The sequence below is a fragment of the Panthera tigris genome, chromosome D2 (assembly GCF_018350195.1).
Source record: "Panthera tigris isolate Pti1 chromosome D2, P.tigris_Pti1_mat1.1, whole genome shotgun sequence".
Classification (NCBI taxonomy): Eukaryota; Metazoa; Chordata; class Mammalia; order Carnivora; family Felidae; genus Panthera; species Panthera tigris.
The window spans coordinates 33119982-33140470 of NC_056670.1; the positions used below are offsets into that span (position 1 = coordinate 33119982).

The 20489-nt window shown below is 39.6% G+C and overlaps 2 protein-coding genes across 5 annotated transcripts in view; one reads left to right on the forward strand and one right to left on the reverse strand.

Annotated features, from left to right (window-relative positions):
* The window catches only part of P4HA1 (prolyl 4-hydroxylase subunit alpha 1), an 88362-nt gene extending 82017 nt beyond the window's left edge, over window positions 1–6345 (reverse strand). The window contains exon 1 of one of the 3 annotated variants that reach the window (XM_007095702.3): window positions 6134–6345. The gene's annotated coding sequence lies outside the window, so the exon portion shown is untranslated. Of the gene's footprint in view, window positions 1–5225; window positions 5242–6133 lie in introns of those variants that run through there. The other 2 variants (XM_007095701.3, XM_042960533.1) reach the window with 2 other exon arrangements.
* Window positions 5382–20489, forward strand: part of NUDT13 (nudix hydrolase 13) — a 33505-nt gene continuing 18397 nt past the window's right edge. For both annotated transcript variants that reach the window (XM_042960534.1, XM_042960537.1), the window contains exon 1: window positions 5382–5750. In XM_042960534.1, coding sequence (XP_042816468.1) covers window positions 5670–5750 — 81 coding nt within the window. In that variant the 5' untranslated portion in view covers window positions 5382–5669. The remainder of the gene's footprint in view (window positions 5751–20489) is intronic.

Sequence of the window (20489 nt, forward strand, 5' to 3'; positions counted from 1 at the left end):
AAGCAGCAATCCTTTAGCGATTCAAACTCTTAAAACTAGGTTTGTTTTCTACTTTGAAGATTGGGGAAATATATATGTGGGGAAGTTTTAAAGTCTAATCTCTAAGTTTAAAGATTTTGTATACACACACACACACACACACACACACACACACACACACACACAATTAAAACTTCACACAGTAATGGGGCGCCTGGGTGGCTCAGTCGGTTGAGCCTCTGACTGAGGCTCAGGTCATGATCTCACGGCTTGTGGGTTCGAGCCCCGCGTCAGGCTCCATGCTGACAGCTCAGAGCCTGGAGCCTACTTCCAATTCTGGGTCTGCCTCTCTCTCTCTCTCTCTGCCTCTCTCTCTCTCTCTCTCTCTCTCTCTCTCTCTCCCTTCTCCCGCTCATGCTATCTCTCTCAAAAATAAACATTTAAAAAAAACAAAAAAAAACAAAAAACTTCACACAGTAATTAACTACAAAAATGTTACCTGAGAAGTGGAATCACAATTATCTTCACTCAACCTCTGCATTTTAATAAACATTTAATAGAACATTTCTATTTCTTTAAGTAAATAAGTGAGCTAAAAAACAAAGTCAAAGTAGCACAAATTCAAATCATGGACAGAGTTAGCAAAATCCAAATATTCAACTCCCCAGCTCTACTAGTTGACACAATACCACTATCAATCCCTTTTGCTCCAAAACAAATTTCATTTATTTTTTATTTACCTAGGAAGTCCTGACAAGACAATGTTAGTGTCTTCACCACTCTAAGGATATAAGTGAAAAAGTAAAATTTAGATATTTACATTTTAGAATTTTTAAGCTTAAATAAGGTACATGAGGTGATGACAAAATATTCCAAAAGCAGAATTTTCAATGAAATATGTAGATCAGTAGAACAAAATAGAGAATCCAGATACAGAAAATGGATCTGTTTGGGGGCACCTGGGTGGCTCAGTTGGTTAAGCAGCCGACTTCGGCTCAGGTCATGATTTCGCGGTCCGTGGGTTCGAGCCCCACGTCAGGCTCTGTGCTAACAGCTCAGAGCCTGGAGCCTATTTCAGATTCTGTGTCTCCCTCTCTCTGATCCTCCCCCATTCATGCTCTGTCTCTGTCTCAAAAATACATAAACGTTAAAAAAAAAAATTAAAAAAAAAAGAAAATGAATCTGTTTGTTTGACAAAGGTATAAAGGCAACTCAATAAAGCAAAAATAGTCTAGAGTAGTAGTTAGATATTCATATGCAAAAAAAATTTTTTATTTGAGCACCTCGTATTTCCTAATGGACAATGGGTAGCTCCCTGCCCAGGAATTTATATACATTTTAGGACAAATTCCATTTTTCTTTCCCTCTACTCATTCTAGCCTTCAATTCCCTCCTTTTTTTCTAATGCCAGATCCAAAGCTGTCAAGTTCAGAAAAATATATATGAAATAAAATCACATACACTGGAATAGGGAGAGATAAATTCATGGTTGCAGAAATGTGAATCTAGATACGAGTTTCCATTCAACACATACTCAGATTTAATATCAAGTAAAATGTTGGTACTCTGCTTGTATAAGCATGTAACTTTCCTGTCTTATTTCTCCTACAAAACATTTCTCATCACTCTTTGGATTTTCCCATAGGCTACCAGGCACATTATAAATGCTTTTAAAATTAAATTGAGTGGGGGCACCTGAGTGGCTCAGTTGGTTAAGCTTCTGACTTCAGCTCAGGTCCTGATCTTGTGGTCCGTGAGTTCAAGCCCTGAGTGGGGCTCTGTGCTGACAGCTCAGAGCCTGGAGCCTGCTTCAGATTCCCTGTCTCCCTTTCTCTCTGCTCCTCCCCTGCTCATGCTATCTGTCTGTCTCTCTCTCTCTCTCTCTCTCAAAAATAAATAAACATAAAAACAAATTAAAAAAAAATTTTTTAAATGCTCCCATGTTTAAAAAACTAAATAAATTAAACAAGTTAAATTAAATTCAATTAAGAGGAATGATTAAGTTAGTTACTACTAACCAGGAACCCTACCTTATTTCAACATTTATAATACATTGGTAATACAGTAAATTGATTTTTTACCCATTCTATTTCCTCAAACTCAATCTGATCAATTATCGGGAATGAAATAATGTGAATCAGAAAACAGACAACCTGGGTCCAAGTTCTAGTGCTGACAGTTACTGTATTCTTGGGCAAATTACTTGACTTCTCTAACTCTCAGTTTCCTCATCTGTAAAATGGGGGTGATATAAAACTACCTCACAGAATTATTTTAAGGATCAAATTATATATGAAACAACACTTTAAAAAATATAAAGTACTTTCATTATTATCAAGTAGATTTAAAAAATCTCTTTTTAGAGCCTAGTCCAATGCCCCTAGAAAATTCTTTCAGGGGTAAGAAAAATTACTGATACAAGGTTTATTGTCAAGTGTTTCTTTTCCTAAGGAAAAAAAAATGCAGATAGAAAACTGGTTAAAGTTTATTGTAGCTATACAGGTGTATAAAATAAACCACTAATTTATAGCCTTCTCTTTGCACTACTTATAATGGAGAAACAGTTCAAATGCCCAACAAGAAAGAAAGGATGAGTACATTAATTTAACATATTATAACATTACTATTTAAATGAAAAATAGGTAAACCACCAAAACATGGACATATTTATATGAAACACTAAGCAAGAAGAGGAAGAAGTCTAAGATAGTATGCATTCACAGATGACACTATGTAAGAAGCATGAATCCTGTACTGTATTTTTGCCAATGTCCAACCAAATATACTAATAGTCAAACTTATCATCCAAATCAACATCAGGAAAAGGAATGTTTTTCATTATACCAAGTTCAAAAATTACTGGAGTAATCTTTTTTTTTTTAAGTTTATTTATATATTTTGAGAGAGAGATAGCATGAGTTGGGAAGGGACAGAGAGGGACAGAGAGGGACAGAGAGGGAGAGAGAGAGAATCCCAAGCAGGCTCCACACTGTCAGCACAGAGCCAAATGCAGGGCTCAAACTTATGAACCGTGAGATCATGACCTGAGCTGAAATCAAGGGCCTGACTGTTAACCAACTCAGCCACCGGGGCACCCCATTGCTGGAGTAATTTTAATGAAGACTTTTGAATTTCTAGTTTTTATTAAGGCACAATATTTGGCCAGAAAAAAACTAATGAGAAGATAGCTTCAATTTATACAAATAAATTTCATTGAGTAGAAACATGAATGAAGTTTTAACTAGTTTCACAAATACACATGCACACTTTATTTGGCTTGTCTCTTACATATTCATATATTGTACACACACCATTATGATTTAATTATAAGATTTAAGTTCTCACTGTAAGAAGAGGACTGGTTTAATGCCAAAGGCCTATGCAATTTATTTTTGTTTACATTCAAGCATTTCCCACTTTCAGAATACAACCAAAGAGATATTACAACAGAGATATTACAACAGACAGAAGGGGCAGCCAGAAGGGGGAGCAATGTAATATACGATTGCCTAGGCAATTTAGCAACTTAATAATTCTTTAACTTCTGTTAAAACTCTTTCAGCAAAAGTTTATTGTTGTCATCTATATACTCAAGTCCAATCAGACTTAGAAGCTCAGTTCCATTTTCATAAGTATTCAAGAAATACTGCATCAAGATACCTAGATGTACTTAAAGATTAACTTTTTTTATCCTTATGATAATTTACAGATGTGTGGGGTTGGGGGAGGGGAGTATCTATAAACGGTATATAATATTCCATGCAGATGTTTGCACTTGCATTTTCTGACCCAGGATCCATACCTCTGTCAGATTCTCAATGGATTTCATGACCTTAAAATAAGTTGAGAACTGTTACTATGTATCTCACAGGGCACACTTTTCAAACCTAAGAGCAGTAATTATATCCCAGTTGATAATTAATTGCTAAATAAATTAAGGCATTCCTTCCACAGAAAAGAAGGCTTGCAGCTTTACCACTGGGTCCCCAGAATAACTCTTGCTGCATCCCTGGAATAAAAGCAGGAGTTTGAACTTAATCACCTTATGAAAGACACTGCTTGTCAGTATACAACCCGCTCTGCAGTATTAGAAAAGGTTAACTAACATCTCTTTATCAAAAAGCCAAGATTCACCTGCAACAACCTGGACCACCTAGGTGAGAGAAAAGCTTTCTTTTTTCAATAGTCTTTTGCACTGTCTAAATTGTTCTATGGTAATTAAAAGTTATATATATTTATTTTATCTGTTTTACTACCTTAGTTACCAAGACACAAAATGTCAAATGTAATTATCTGCTTACCAAAGTCCTGGCTTTTAGTACTTCAAAATAAAACTCATTTTACGATCTCAAAGGAAACAGCATAATCCATCTAAAAGGAAACAAAGTAGTCCTCTTCCTAGTTAGTCTATGTTAAATCTATAAAAAGCACTTGCCATCAGCTATCTAAAATACTGGCAGGACTTAAGGCATAATGTTTCAAAACCAAAACTGACATGGCTTTTAAAGGTAAGTGATAAAACCTACACTTCCCACAAAAAGGAAAAGGTAAAATTCAAGGTTCTTAAAATTCTGAAATTATACTCACAGGCCAAAAAGCCAGAGTTAAAGAAAAAAAACACATAATGTCTATTTAAACTTCAAATGGAGGCAAAACATGTTAACGGTTGTTCACTTTCAGCTTATTGAATATTTTCTTAAGGTATGTATCCTTAAGGTATGTATCCATTTGCTCCATAGAAACTCGACCAGAAAATCCTTTCAGAAGGTTTTATAAATTAAATTCCAATGTTCCTGCTATTTCATCTGATTATTTCAGAAGACTAGCCTCATTCATAAGGCTATTCACACATCTAAACCTAAAAGTGGAAACACGTTTCTTCCCAGAAACTTTTTTTTAATGAGCAAAAACTATGAAAGAAGACTGCTGCCACGTCTTTTCCCCTCCCCCACTCACGTAGTGGCTGTTTCATCCCTTTGGAGTGCATTCCAAGGGAAAGTCCGGGAGCCACAGCTCTCGGAGAAACCAGAAACAGTTAAATTGAAATTGGCAAGCCTCTGTGGCCTTTCAGATCAATTCCTAAAAGGAGAGCGAGCTTCTTCATCATCCCTTTCTTAAAGCAAACAGCGCAAAATTCCAAGAGTCTTCACTCCCCGGAACGCATGTTTGTGTCTAAAAACTGAACTGTATTTAATACATTCGATTATTTAGGAGAAATAGTCCCCTAGAAATAGGCGAGATGGTACCATTCATCCTCCCCCTTTAAAACATGCATCTGGAGGGCCATTCGTGCAATCCAACTCAAAATTCTCACACAACCATGGAACTCGTTTTAATGATGTGGACTTTTAGAAGCAGCAAACTCTCTGCTGAGAGAAAGAAAGGGGGGGGGGGGTGCGTAGCTCTTGTGCCTTTAAAAAAAAATCGTGGAGGAAGAGGGAAGGAAGAGCAGCTTTCCCGACGACCGGGTGATCTGACAGCCGCCTTCCTCAATCGAGCAGCCCGAAACTCGGCGCCCCGGGCTGCATCTAGCTGCTCCAGCAGCACCGCTGCGCGCAACAGATGAGTCGAGCCTGAACTTCTCCAGCTGGGTCCGCTTCCCAGACCCGACGACTTTTCGACAGGGTAGAAACGCCTCGAGTGCTTCAGCTCCTGCTCTAAGCTTTAAAACCCGCTCTTTACCCGGCCACATGCTAACCATCTGCGGCGGTGGAGGCCAGAAACCCACGCCCCGCCCTCGCGTTCCCCCCAGCTTTTGGAGGGAGGACCAGGTATGAGGAGAGCTCGGAAAAATCAACAGGGTGAGCCCTCCCCGGGAAGGAAGGAATATTCAAGAAAGTCCTGGTCCCCAGGGCGGAGACACAGACTGCCGCAGCCCCAACGGTCGGGGGCGCCGACCAGGCAGGAGACGGGAAGGGGAGCACGGAGAAGGGCAGTAGGGCCTCTGGGGCAGCCAAGGGGCGCGGGGCGCGGGGCGCGGGGCCGAGTCTCCAGAAATGAAGGTATTAAGGCCACTGTGGTAAACTGGAGAACCCTCCGCTCCCAAGCCATCCCACCAGAGAAGGGAGGGACCGGACCGCCACAGCCGTCCGAGAAGGGCCACAGCGGTCCTAGGGCCGAAGCTACAGTCCCCAGGGTCGGGGAAGCGTCTCACCTGGGAAGTGGGGCGGGAGGGGCGGCGCGTTCTTCAGTCCCCTGTAGCCTGCTCTTGGGCCCGATACCTGCTCCTTCCCCTCAGCCCGCTGGCGGCGCGACTGGGCAGCAGAGGGAGCCAGTTAGCCCTTTTATAACCTCTAGGCTGCGACGGCAGCGCTAGGGAGGAGGCGACTGCAGCCCTCGCTACGTGAGCTCGATCACACCAGCGCCCCGGAGACTGCGCAGGCGCCCAGACCGCACCTCCCTCCGGTCCGCGCCCGCGGCCCACACCCGTACTCCCACCAGCCCCAGAGTCCTAGGCAGGAGGGGGACAGCGGGCGGGCCTGGGGTTGTGATGCGCCTGCGCAGGCTTCTCGCCACGCCACCGTCACCTTCGTTACCTCGGATTTGCCTCGCTGCTGTTCATCAGGTTGTTTAAAGCCTTAATTTCAAGATCAGCCTAGGCCTGGGCGTCGAAACCACCAGCAATGAGATAACTTAAATATGAGAAGAGGAACATGGGAGCGTAGAAAATGAAGCTAAAAAGAAGCCTCGGGTGGAAAATAATACAATGCATTCCCTGTTAGTTTGTCTGCTATCTTGGCCCTGAGGCTTTTTGCTTTATCCCCTTTTTCACCTCTTATGTCATTTTATACGAATCTCACTCTATCTGCCACCTTTATACTTTACCAGTAGATAATGGACTGTGGGCTCCAGAGACAGATTGTTGGGGTTCAGTTCCCAGCTGAGCTGGGCATGAACCTGTCTTTATCTCAGTTTCCTGGTCTGTAAAACGGGAAAGATGGTAGGTATCCCATAGGATTGCTGTGAGAATTAAATGAGATAATGTATGCAAAGCTCTTCATGCATTCCTAGCACGCAGAAAGGACTGAGTAAATACTAGATGGTGTCGTTATACCCTATAAGGCATCCAATCTTGTGTCTGTCTTATTCTAACATTTGCCTTGGCCATTATATTCCTAAAAGAAGAAAGCCTTGCTATCAGGGAGCAGATAATGAAGGAGATACTTTGACCCTTGTCAGTAAAAGAGAAGAATCACTTCTCTAAGATTTGTGATTCATTAAAAATTGTTTCTAAAGTTTTCCATGTATGCCAAAAAGCATAGCAAAAATTAACATTTGACTCTTATCTAGGAGGCAGAGTTGATTAAATAGATACAGAGAGCGGGTACTTTGGAAGCTCTAGGCGTCCAGAAAGTACATATGATGATGTCTAACTCAGAGGTTCTCAAAGTGTAGTTGGGGGTCCACATTATTTCAAAATTATTTCATACTAAGACTGGGCTTTTCCAGAGTCTACATGTTAGGTGATATTGCAACAGATTCAATGCAGAAGCAGATATGAGAATTCTATTAAGCTAGATATGGAGATTTGCAGAAATGTAAAATAATGCGACTCTTCTCACTAAATGCTTTTTGTTTTGAAAGAATAGTTATATTTCATTAAAATTTGTTATTTATGCTAGCATGTAACAGCTTTATTGTTTTTTTATTTTTAAATGAATTAATAAATATTTTATATGTTTATTTTAACTCCTCATACCATTAATGTTGATAGATATCCTCAAAAAGCTTTTTGGAGTCCTCAGTACTTTTTAGGAGTGAGATGGTCATGAGATCAAAGAGTTTGAAAACTTCTAGTCTAAACAAAAAACAGAGCCCTTTGACACAAGAGGCAAATCTTACCTCAAATGGAGGTGTAATCAACATATCCACTGACCCTGTCTGAGCTGACTGAAAATTGACAATCCACCCTATAAATAAAATGGCCCCAGACCCTGAGGCAGATTTACTGTGAAGCTAAGAAAACTTTAACTTGGGGGGGGGGGGGCAGGGACTTCATTGGCATTCGCCTTTTACAAGGCTCTGGAAGGGGCCCTAGCAGTATATGCACACAGTTCACAAAAATTTTAACTGCAATCTTTAGACTGCAAACTCTTTCTTCACTGATTTCTCCTCTGTCACACTTCCCCTTGTCCAGTGGTGTAGGAGTGGCTAGCAGGCATTTTTTAAATTTAGCTCCAGGAAGTTGAGTTAGAATACATTTGGTTTGAGTTTAGCGGGATATATTTTTGTAACTCACAGTTACTTCCATGCATAGTTAAAATATTGCCAGCTGTCCCAGTGTAGGAATGGCATCCAAGAATACTACCACCCATTGTGCCAACCCACCCATCATTGTAAAACAAAGGTGCAGGGCCAGACATTTTATAGCTATTTGAATGTATCCTATGTTTTACCATCAAAAAATATGTATAGTGGAGCAGAAACAAAGCTGAAACTTAGGGAGCCTGAAGATAATCTGCGGGAGATTCTTCTAATTACTTGGGTCCACAAAAAATGTTTTAAAAGTAGCCTCTACCCCCAATGTGGGGCTCAAAGTCACAACCCCAAGATCAAGAGTCACATGCTCTACCAACTAACCCAGCCGGGTGCTCCTGGATTTGTAAAATATTTCTTTTTTAACATTTTTATTCATTTTTTGAGAGAGAGAGAGAAACAGCATGAATGGGAGAGGGGCAGAGAGAGAGGGAGACACAGAATCTGGAGCAGGCTCTAAACTGTCACCACAGAGCCCAACACAGGGCTCAAACACACAAACCATGAGATCATGACCTGAACCGAAGTCAGATGCTTAACCGACTGAGCCACCCAGGTGCCCCTTGTTTTTGTTTTTGTTTTTGTTTTAGAGAGAAAGAGCATATGAGCAGGGGAGAGGGGCAGAGAGAGAGGAAGAGAACCTGACACAGGGCCAATTCCACGACCCTGAGATCATAACCCAAGCCAAAATCAAGAATCACTCAACGAACCTAGGTGCTTTGTCAAAGGCAGTTTTAATCAAACTGCATTCACATATAAGAAACAATTAGAAATCATTTGAGAGAGTAGATAAGTATTGAGTTGTGAGAATTATAAAATACTACATACTTTACTTGAGAGGAGAAATAATAAAGTTGAATTTGATAAAATAGGTAAGTGTGGATAGGTTTTCCAGCAGGGGATTAAGATGATGGAAGCAATATTTTAGAATATTATGCTATGTGAATTAGAAAAGAAAGAACATGGAATCTAGATTAGTCGTCCAAGATTCATTGAATAAATATTTATGGAACGCCTACCAACTGTCTCTAAGACATTGCCTACTGAGCTGTGGAAGATCAAACTTTAGACAGTTTCTTAAAAAGTTTATAAATTTATTGGACAGAGCGATATATGATCCCTGCTGTCATATAACTTGGAGTCCTTTGAAGAAAACTTACAATACAGTAAATAAGTACATATATAGATACATATTAATTATAATAAAAGAAACTAAGGTGCTATGGAAAAAGAATAACAGTAGGGACATAATTTAGATAACTAACACAGGGAAAGTGTCGCTGAAGAAGTGACACATAAACTGAGACCTGAGTTGGCCAGATGAAGTGTGTGAACAAGAGCATTCTAAAGAGAGAATAGTAAGTGTGAGGATCGTGTGACAGGAAAAAACTTGATGCATTTGAGAAGCTGAAAGAAATTCAGTGTGCTTCTGGTTCCATAAGCAAGGGAGAAACGAGGGTGACTGGTATACAAAGGCTAGATTATGAAGGGCCTGTTTAGTACTGAAACAAGTACAATGGAAAGGCACTGAAATATTTTATTTTTTAAATTTTATTTATTTTTTTATTTTGAGAGAGAGAGAGGGCATGAGCAGGGAAGGGGCAGAGAGAGAAAGAGGGAGAGAGAGAATCCCAAGCAGGCTTCACACTCAGCACCTACCATGATGTGGGGCTCAATCTCACAACCATGAGATCATGACCTGAGCCAAAATCCAGAGTCAGATGCTTAGCCAACTAAGCCACCCAGACGTCCCTGAGGTATTTTAAATAGTGTGGTAATATTATGTTATTTACTTTCACAAAGGAAAAATGCAATGTAAGAATATGAGTTTTCCATGTCACTGGACATGGGGATGGGCCTTGGGACAAGGAGCAACAAGGACTTTCTGTTTAATCATGAATAGGAACATGAAAGACAAGGGATGAATGCAGCTGAAACTGGAAACCATTCCAGTCACTAACATCCTGTCAGTGTGGCATTGAGGAAAGTGGCTGCAACCGGGTAGCTAGACCAACTGTATCCTGTGGCCTCGATAGGTATGCTCACTGTGGCAGGCAGAATAATGGCCCCTCAAAGATGTCCACATCCTACTCCCTTACACCTGTGACTATGTTACTTTACGTGGCAAAAGGACTTTGCAGATGTAATTAAATTAAGAACCTTTATGTGGTGAGAGTAGTCTGTATTATCCATGTGGGCCATATTCAATTAAATGATTCATTAAAGCCGAGAATCTTTCCCAGCTGTGATCAGAGAAAGAGCTGTGAGGATGGAAGCCAAGTGAGATATTTGTTACACTGCTGATTGGAAGATGGAGAGAGGGGGCTATGAATCAAGGACTGTGGGAAGCCTCTAGAAACCAGCAAAGGCAAGAAAACAGATTCTTCCCTATAGCCTCCAGAAGGAACATAGCCCTGCCAATACTTTTGATTTTAACCCAGTGAGACCTATGGAAAACTTCTGACCTACAGAACTGTAAGATAATAAATTTGTATTATTTAAGCTGTTAAGTTGGTGGTAATTTATCACAGGAGCATTAAGAAACTAATACATTCACTTATATGACTATGACTGAAACAATAGCTGAAGACAATGACATTTCTCAAGGGTCTGAGTAAATTTCCTAATGTTCTGGCCTAGAAATGAATGTAGTAAATTAGGACTGACCCCTTACACAGGATAAGCATTCCTGAAATCATGGGAATTATCTGAGGAAGAGGAAGCTAGAGAGAAAAAGTCCTCTCAGTAAGCAAGACAGAAGCATTAAGACCTTCAATCATACTGGTAAAAGGCATATGACTTCATATTGTACCCTCAAGCTGGCACAGCAGGGCATATTAGTTACACAGAAAATGTGCCATGGTCTCTACTTTGGAAAGCTGGCAGAATAATGGTATCAACAACCAAAATAAGGAAGTTGGGAAAGTGAGGTGAATTTGCAGAGCAGTTGAAGAGTTTGATTTTGAATCTTGATTGGATTTGAAATGACAGGGGCCATGACAGTAAGTTTCAAACTTACTGTGCCCATTAATACTTTGTCAATATTAAGCAGACTTCCATGTCACAATAAAAACTTAAATAAAAATTAAACTTCTATCTTCTTGCAGTTCTAATTTAAAATTAATCTGTGATTTCTTCAGATTTAATTCTGCTAAACTTGAGTCAACTGCACATTAACTGCACATATCTTTCTACTGTTGGTTGGCAAGGCAAGGCTACCTTCCTATGGTATTCATTAGTACTGTTCACCAAATATTTCTAGGACTTTTACCAGACAGAAAGGTCTGCCCTTCTTCACCTTCTTTAAAGTTATTGGCCAATTTGCTTTGGCCAAAGAAAGTGACATGTTACCATGGAAGTATTGCAGTTACCATGGAAGCCCATATCAAGAAGAAGCCTTTATCTGCCCAGGTCTCTGAGTTCCTACAATGAACAAAGCCTCAAACTCTCCACTTGACAATCTCCATTGGATATGTAGCTTGAATGAAAAACAAACTTCTGTTATGTTAACTCACTAAAACTTAGTTATTTATAACTTCAGCATTACTCAGTCTATCTTAACCTATCTACTGCCTAAACAAAGTCAAACTTTTCCTTTACAAAACGTATTACCAGAATGATGTTTATTGATTATATTTGTACCTGAAATGGATACTGTGTGCTGCCTACATGGAATTCATCCCCTGCTTTGCCAACCTTATTAAGACTTTCCAAAGTGCCCAGCATTTCAGTTTAGGTGTGACTTCTACCTAGGATGTAAACAAGTGCAAAGACTTTTGCTGCCACTTTTACAATGACCAAAAAAAAAAAAAAAAAAAAAAGCCAGATAATCTGCAAAATCATACATTTTCTTGGGCATGCCGAACAGCTGAGGTTGCAAGGCAACCAAGTAACTTGAGTTCCAGGGATAAATGGTCCACACAGTTTAGGCCTTTGTCAGGGTAAGAAATAACTCAACAAAAATTTTAACAAATTGTTAAACGTCATGTGTAGGCTAGTATGTAACTTGGGAGCTTCAGACACAAAGGGAGATTGCACTTGCAAGTTTTTCCCACAAGCTTAGTAGTGCTCAGATGAACAATTAGGGTCAGGACAGGAGATCATAGAGAACCCCAAATGTTGCAGACATAAAGGAGGTAATCGGCAGCTGCTAGGAATTGGACATAAAGCCTCTCAGACCCTTTTTCCTCAGACTCTTCTATAATACGAAGCAAAAACCATAAGCCACTGGATAAGGGGTAGCAAACTCTTTGGCCCCCAGAGCACAAAGATCCTTTGTGGATAAGGGAAGTATAGAAGGAAAGCCCTTTATCTTTGGGGGGGTGGTGGTAGCAGGAAACTCTCTTAGACCCTGGATCCTACACTGTTAACAAGCTGAGGTCCACTATTGCTAAGGAAGGAGCAGGAAACTCTTGCCCAAGACCAACCATAGATAAAAGGCTGCGTTGGCTGCCACAGAGAGGAAACTGAAGAAGTCCCACCCCACGAGGCCCAAGCACACAGAACTTCCCTAAAACTGAGGCTAGGGGCGCCTGGGTGGCGCAGTCGGTTGAGCGTCCGACTTCGGCCAGGTCACGATCTCGCGGTCCGTGAGTTCGAGCCCCGCGTCAGGCTCTGGCCTGATGGCTCGGAGCCTGGAGCCTGTTTCCGATTCTGTGTCTCCCTCTCTCTCTGCCCCTCCCCCGTTCATGCTCTGTGTCTCTCTGTCTCAAAAATAAATAAAAAATGTTGAAAAAAAAAATTAAAAAAAAAAAAAAAAAAAAAAAAAAAAAACTGAGGCTAAACTAGGACACAGGAAAATCTCCATCACAAACCCAGGCTAATGATGAGTGTGGAGAGAGAGCCCCTCTGTGGCATAAGAATGCAGGGTCAACTGAAAGCCCAGGGAGAAGCAGTAACGCTGAGAAAAACTCTCTGGCACACCAGCCCCCATGCTAAGCCCAAGGAAACAGCACCTTTGTGTTAAATGAATTTGAAGTCTGTGCTGTATGAAGCCCCAGTCCAGCTCAACTCCTAACTAGACTGACGGAACCCCCTCCATTAACAACCTGACAGAAGAAGAAGTGTGTTTTTTGTCAGGTGTGGACACTACCTACTGGAAAATAATACTGTTCCACACACAATGTCCAGCATTCATTAGAAAAGCATGAGAGACACGAACAAAAATCTCATTGTCAAGAAATAAAGTAGTCAACAGAAAGGGACTCAGAGATGAACCAGAGGTTGGAACTGTCAGATAAAGACTTCAAACTAACTAGTGAAAAAAAGTGGACAACATGCATGAACAAATGGGGAATTTCAGAAGATAGATGAAAATTACAAGAAAGAGTCAAAGGAAGGTTCTAGGGGGGAAAATCCCATAATATTCAGAGATGAATAATTCTTTTGTTGGACTTATCAGTGTAGTCAACACAGCTGAGAAAAGATCAAGTCATCCAAACCAATACCAGTTTCACCGCCATCTGAAGAAAATACGGCATTTCTATGAAACCGTCCCTAAGCTGAAATGCCATAAAGTGAAGAAGCAATCACTATTAATTTATATGGAAATTTTTTTAGCATTCCCAGACCCCAAAAATAACCTCTTTTAGGCTTTTCTGATATTTTAGGACACATCTTGCTAACAGATACACAAAATAAATCAAGATAAAGAACAGATGCTCACAGACACAGTGCAAAGGTATGGTGGCTTGATGCTGGATGCTGAGTGTAATTCCTGGGGAAGAAGCTTGGTAGTGCCACTCTCTCTGTTAGAAGTGCATACTGCCTCATAATAGTTCACTGCAAAACAAACATTGAACACTGTTTTTGCTTTTTGTCTTTTTTGGTAAAAGCAAAAATCCTCTTCTGATTTCTTTCAGTTAGCAAAAACGGGTACTGATGTAGGTCTTTCATAAATGCAAAGTGGTGTTACGCAGACTTTTGAAAAGTAGGGGATGCCAGTATACAAAGAGAAAAAAAGTAAAAAACAAGTAGAATAACAAAATTCGCTGTGGGACAGTTTCAAAAATCCTACATATTTTAGCTGGAGTTCCAGAAGGGGAAGAGAAAGAAAAATGAACCTTTAGAAATATCTGCAAAAATAATGACAAAGTATATTCCAAAAATAATAAAATCAAACTGCATATCCAAGAAACTCATCTACTCCAAAATTAGAGGAGGCCCCTTATCCTGATAAGCCTGACTCACATTAGTAAAGTGACCATCTGTCTTGCCACAGTAATTAGGGATGGGCGCTTAATCCAGGTCCCAAACAGTTCATGACATTCTTTTGATCTCAGGAATTGTCTGGTTAAAGGTTCAGAAAGTGGAGATTGTAGCCTAAATTGATCCAAATAGAGTGAAGACCAATACTTTTGTTTCATGGCTGAGGGTAGACATATTTTCTGGATAGTAACAAAAAAGTAAATAGCCCTAAGGTCTTCTGGAAGCCCTTCTCCTACCATGATGAAAGCCAACTTGAGAACAAAGCCAACATATGAAATAGGTCAGAGCTGAGATGGAGTAAAAGTATCTGAGGCCTAAACTACAGTTGGATATGTTAGCTATGCAAATTGATAAATTCCCTTATTGTTTAAGTAAATTAAATTTAAAATTTCCCAAATCTCAATTACAAGTAACCAAACACATCTTAACTGATGTAATGCCCTAGCACTAGTATTAAGAGTCATTTTAGAGAAGGCTCCAATTCAACTCTCAGCTGTTTTCTTGTTTTGAACCAAAGTTCTAATTCCCAAAGGAGGTATACTTGTTTTCCAAAAGGAAAACAGTGGTATCAGGGGAATACAGAACAACTTTTGTTTTCACTCTATTCGGATCAATTTGTTCTAGTAAGAAAGTCTGTTTTAGTTACTCACTTATTCATTCATTCATTCACACATATTTATTGAACACTTACTATTCCAGGTATTATACCCAGCATTGTAAATACATTAGTGAATACGGCACACTTATTTATTAATTTTGGTTGTGAACAATTTATGAATAGCATGACAGCTGTATCAGACTCCAGTTACTCCTTTCCCATTTTCTGATATTTTTTCCTTAGCAATGTTTCACTCTTTGAATATAAATAACTTGAGTCCTAAATATTACATATTTTCAAGTGCTATAGCTTGCAGGGGAATGTCCAACAGCTATTCTTCAAACAGGAAATGTTTACAAATTAAAAAAATATTCTATTGAAAACAAGATAGATTTCAGAAGAATGCTTCTGTTTAGACACAAAACATCTGACTTAGCTGTCTGAAAGATTTGTAGAGGTTGGCCAGTCCATGCATTCTTCCACCCAAATGAACTTGTCAAGAACTCAAACAAACCAGGCAAGAATGCCAGAAATCTCAACTTTATTTGGTGAGTTTGGAATTCATTCAGTCACAGAATTCTAGTATTTGGTAGGAAGAAAAAAATCTGGTCTAGAAGGAGCACAGGTAATATCAATGAGCTCAGGTTCTAGTCATCATTAACAGTATAGCAGGGTGTCCTAAGTGAATTGTCTTAACTTTTATGCTTCATCCACCAAATGACCATAATAATATTTGCTCCATCAACCACATAAAAACATTATGAGAGTCAATTAAGATAGTTGTTTGAAAATTCTTGGAAAAGCATGAAATACTGGATTAGCTTGTTAGCAAATGAGAGACACATGGAGCAGAGCCACCATACCCACATTGTCCTAGCCAAGACCATTTTAGATTATTAGTGTACCACCCCTAAATAGGGAAATGAGCCCAACCAACATCAGCACAATCACCTAACCAACCACTCCAGGTATGTGAGTAAAAACTTGTAAGCTTCTGTGATTTTATGATTTTTTTTTAATGAAGCATTATTGTTATAGCAGACAACTGATAAAACTACCTCTCAAGCTTCCATTGTAATGTAGGAATAAAGAGAGTAAATCAGGGGGAAATCTCTAAATTCTTTTCATCCAACACTGAAAACATAATATGTATCTGGATAATATTTATGTTATAAAATGTTAGAGATTTAGGGATATCTCCAATTGAGGCCTTGAAAAGTAAAATAATCACCAAATTAAGTAACAGAAAAAATTACATTTGCTTTGGTAATATAATCACACACAATATCACTTTGTCTAATACTTAGAACCTCTCTAGATATTGGGGTAAAGATGAAACTACACAAGACACTAGAGAAGTGAAAGTTATCCAATGATAGTTGTAACTCATTACTGAAAGCCTTTTGCTAGATCTTTTACCTGATAATGAAACTGGTAATTTTTTATTAATTTCTGCCAATTTTTTAAAAAATATGATTTATTGTCAAGTTGGCTAACATACAGTGTATACAGTGTGCTCTTGGTTTTGGGGGTAGATTCCCATGATTCATCGCTTATATATAACATCCAGTGCTCATCCCAACAAGTGCCCTCCTCAATGCCCATCCCCCATTTTCCCCTCTCCCCCACAACCCCCCATCAACCCTCAGTTTGTTCTCTGTATTTAAGAGTTTCTTATGGTTTGCCTCCTCCCTCTCTGTTTGTAAATAATTTTTCCCCTTCCCTTCCTTCATGGTCTTCTGTTAAGTTTCTCAAGTTCCACACATGAGTGAAAACACATGATATCTGTCTTTCCCTGCCTGACTTATATCACTTAGCATAATACCCTCCAGTTCCACCCACGTTGCTGCAAATGGCATAATTTCATTCTTTCTCATTGCCAAGTAGTATTCCATTGTGTATATAAACCCATCTTCTTTATCCATTCATCAGCTGATGGACATTTAGGCTCTTTTCATAATTTGGCTATTGTTGAAAGTGCTGCTATAAACACTGAGGTACATGTGCCCCTATGAATCACCACTCCTGTATCCTTTGGATAAATTCCTAGTAGTGCTATTGGTGGGTCATAGGGTAGTTCTATTTTTAATATTTTGAGGAACCTCAACACTGTTTTCCAGAGTGGCTGCACCAGTTTGCATTCCCACCAACAGTGCAAGAGGGTTCCCATTTCTCCACTTCCTCGCCAGCATCTGTTGTTTCCTGAGTTGTTAATTTTAGCCACCCTGACTGGTGTGAGGTGGTTTCTCAATGTGGTTTTGATTTGTATTTCCTTGATGATGAGTGATGTTGAGCATCTTTTCATGTGTCTGTTGCCCATCTGGATGTCTTCCTTAGAAAAGTGTCTATTCATGTCTTCTGCCCATCTCTTCACTGGACTATTTGTTTTTTGGGTGTGGAGTTTGATAAGTTCTTTATAGATTTTAGATACTAACCCTTTATCCGATATGTCATTTAGTTCTGCCAATTTTCTTTTTGTTGTTGTTGTTGTTTATCTATTATTGAGAGACAGAGACAAAGCATGAGCAAGGGAGGGGCAGAGAAAGGAGGAGACACAGAATCCGAAGCAGGCTGCAGGCTCTGAGCTGTCAGCACAGAGCCCGACGCAGAGCTTGAACTCACAAACTGCAAGATCATGACCTGAGTCGAAGTTGGACACTTAACCGACTGAGCGAGCCACCCAGGCGCCTCTAGTTCTGCCAATTTTCTGATGGAACTGTTAGTGACTACAGTGAAATGATCCACAGGTAGTCATTTGAAAAGGCGGTTGGAGAGCAAAAGCAAAGAGCGTTAAGAGTTCAATTAACAGGAAATAGAAACCCAGTCAAATGACTGCATTATGCTAACAAAATCATGTATTCAAATTAATTGTTAACTTGGTATGCCCTAATTGTTCTGTTTTATCTTGTCTTCCAGCTGAGTATGGTCTTGGTTCCATTCACTGCTGTTAAGTATCATTCCATATTTGGGAGATAGAGGAGAAGAAAACCTATTGCATTTTGCTCTTGAAGAGAAGCACAAGGACTTCCCGCTGCTCATGGCACCATGAGCTATGCAGATAGGACTTTTTGAAAGTGGTTTATTATTTAAAGGACCCTGATGTAAACCCCTTTCCCACCCATTTGCTGAGATCTTTTTCTTGTCCCATGTGAAATGATACACTATCCAACCATAAACCTACTTACAGAATGAAGTTGTAATTTCTCTCCCAAGTTTGCTCGGGTACACCTTACATCCCATTGTCCATTCCTATAAGTGGCCAAAGACTGAGTAAATGGGCTGTTGTCTCACATGCTTGCATGCTCACCCACTTTCTCTCTCTCTCTCTCTCTCTCTCTCTCTCTCACACACACACACACACACACACACACACACATACATGAATAATTAATTTTTGATGGCAGAGACAGTATGTTATTCACCACTGTAACCTCAATTCTAGTATGATGCTTAGCATATGACAGGTTTTCCATAAATAACTGTTCAATGAATTAATAAATACTTATCTTTAAATACATTGTTACTTGCATCACCAAAAGCTAGACTGGGATTCAACCACTTGAGGCTCAGTTTTTGCTCTTAAAACAGTATTAATTTATTACATGGTTAAACATTGCCATTGATTTAAACTAAAGCATGTCAGGGGTGTCTGGGTGGGTCAGTTGGTTAAGCATCCAACTTCGGCTCAGGTCATGATCTTACGGTACATGGGTTCGTGGGTTCAAGCCCCACATCTGGCTCTGTGCTGACAGCTGGGAGCCTGGAACCTGCAGCCTGCTTCGGATTCTGTCTCCCTCTCTTTCTGCCCCACCCTTGCTTGTGCTCTCTCTCTCAAAAATGCATATACGTTAAAAAAATTAAAATAAAATAAAATAAACTTAAGCATGTCTGAGGAAAGATAATTTTTACCTTATCATCATGACCTAACAACATTCTAAGGATTATAGTTATTTATAGCATACTTGCTGTATTTACTAACCATGCACTGTGATTGTTTAACACAATTAATGATTTGATTGAATATTTTTAACAGCTTTATTGAGCTATAATTCAAATAACATGTAACTTACTCATTTAAAGTGATCTTTAGGTGTGCCTGGGTAGCTCAGTTGGTTAAGCGTCCGACGTCAGCTCAGGTCATGATCTCACAGTTCATGGGGTTGAGCACCGCATTGGGCTCTATGCTGACAGCTCAGAGCCTGGAGCCTGCTTCACATTCTGTATCCCTCTCTCTGCCCCTCCACCACTTGTGCACTGTCTCTGTCTCAAAAATAAATAAACTTTTAAAAATTAAAATAAATGAATAAATGAATGAATGAATGAATGAAGTGATCTTTAGTTCTTAGGTTCACAGAATTGTGCAACCATCACCACAATCAATTTTACATTTTTATCACTCCAAAGCAACTCCAAACCTCTGTTCCCACTAGCAGTCACTCTTCATTCTCTTTTTCTAACTTTTTGAATCCTGTTTTATTGTCTGTAATGTGCAAATAATAATAATACATATCTCATAGACTGTGAGGATTAATGATAATATATGAAACACTTTACATGGTACCTGGAACACAGTAAATGCCCAGTTAATCTTGACTATGTGTCTTAGTCCATTTGGTCTGCTACAACAAAATTCCACAGACTGGGTAGCTTATAAACAACAGAAATTTATTTCCCACAATTCTGGAACTTGGAAGTCCAAGATCAGGGTGCCAGCATGGTTGGGCTCTGGTGAAGGCCCTCCTCTAAGTTGCAGACTGCTGACTTCTCACATGGTGAAAGGAGCAAGGGAGTGCTCTTGGGCCTCTTTTATAAGGGCATTAATCCCATTCATGAAAGCTCCACTCTCATGACCCAATCATCATCTCCCAAAGATCTCACCTTGTAATAGTATTACATTGGGTATTATTATTTCAACATGAATTTTGAGGGAACACATTCAGATCATAGCACTATTTTTCTTATATAGCACTTAACACTTAATTGCTCAAAAATATAGTTATTTTGATTTTTAAAAAATTATTAGAGGGGTTCACTCAGTTAAGCAATGGACTCTTGATTTCAGCTCAGGTCATGATCTCACTTGTTAGATCAAGCCCCCTGTTGGGCTCCTTGCTGACAGCATGGAGCCAGCTTGGGATTCTCTCTCTGCCCCCACCTCTCTCTGCCCCTTCCCATCTCACATGCTCACATACTCACACACGTGCACTCACACTCTCAAAATAAATAAACTTTACAAAATAAAAAAGTATTAGATCCCTAAGTTTCCCTAAGCGTGCTTCCCCATCTCTTTGGAACTTATTGACTTTATAATCTTATATCCTTCAAATTTTCTGTGCCTTCCTTAAGGACAATGAATCAGCCTGATAAAAACCTTGCGTTCATGTATTAATGAAAAGGTCCAAAAGAAACGGCTGGTCAACCAGTTACCATTCTTGCTTCCCATGTAACT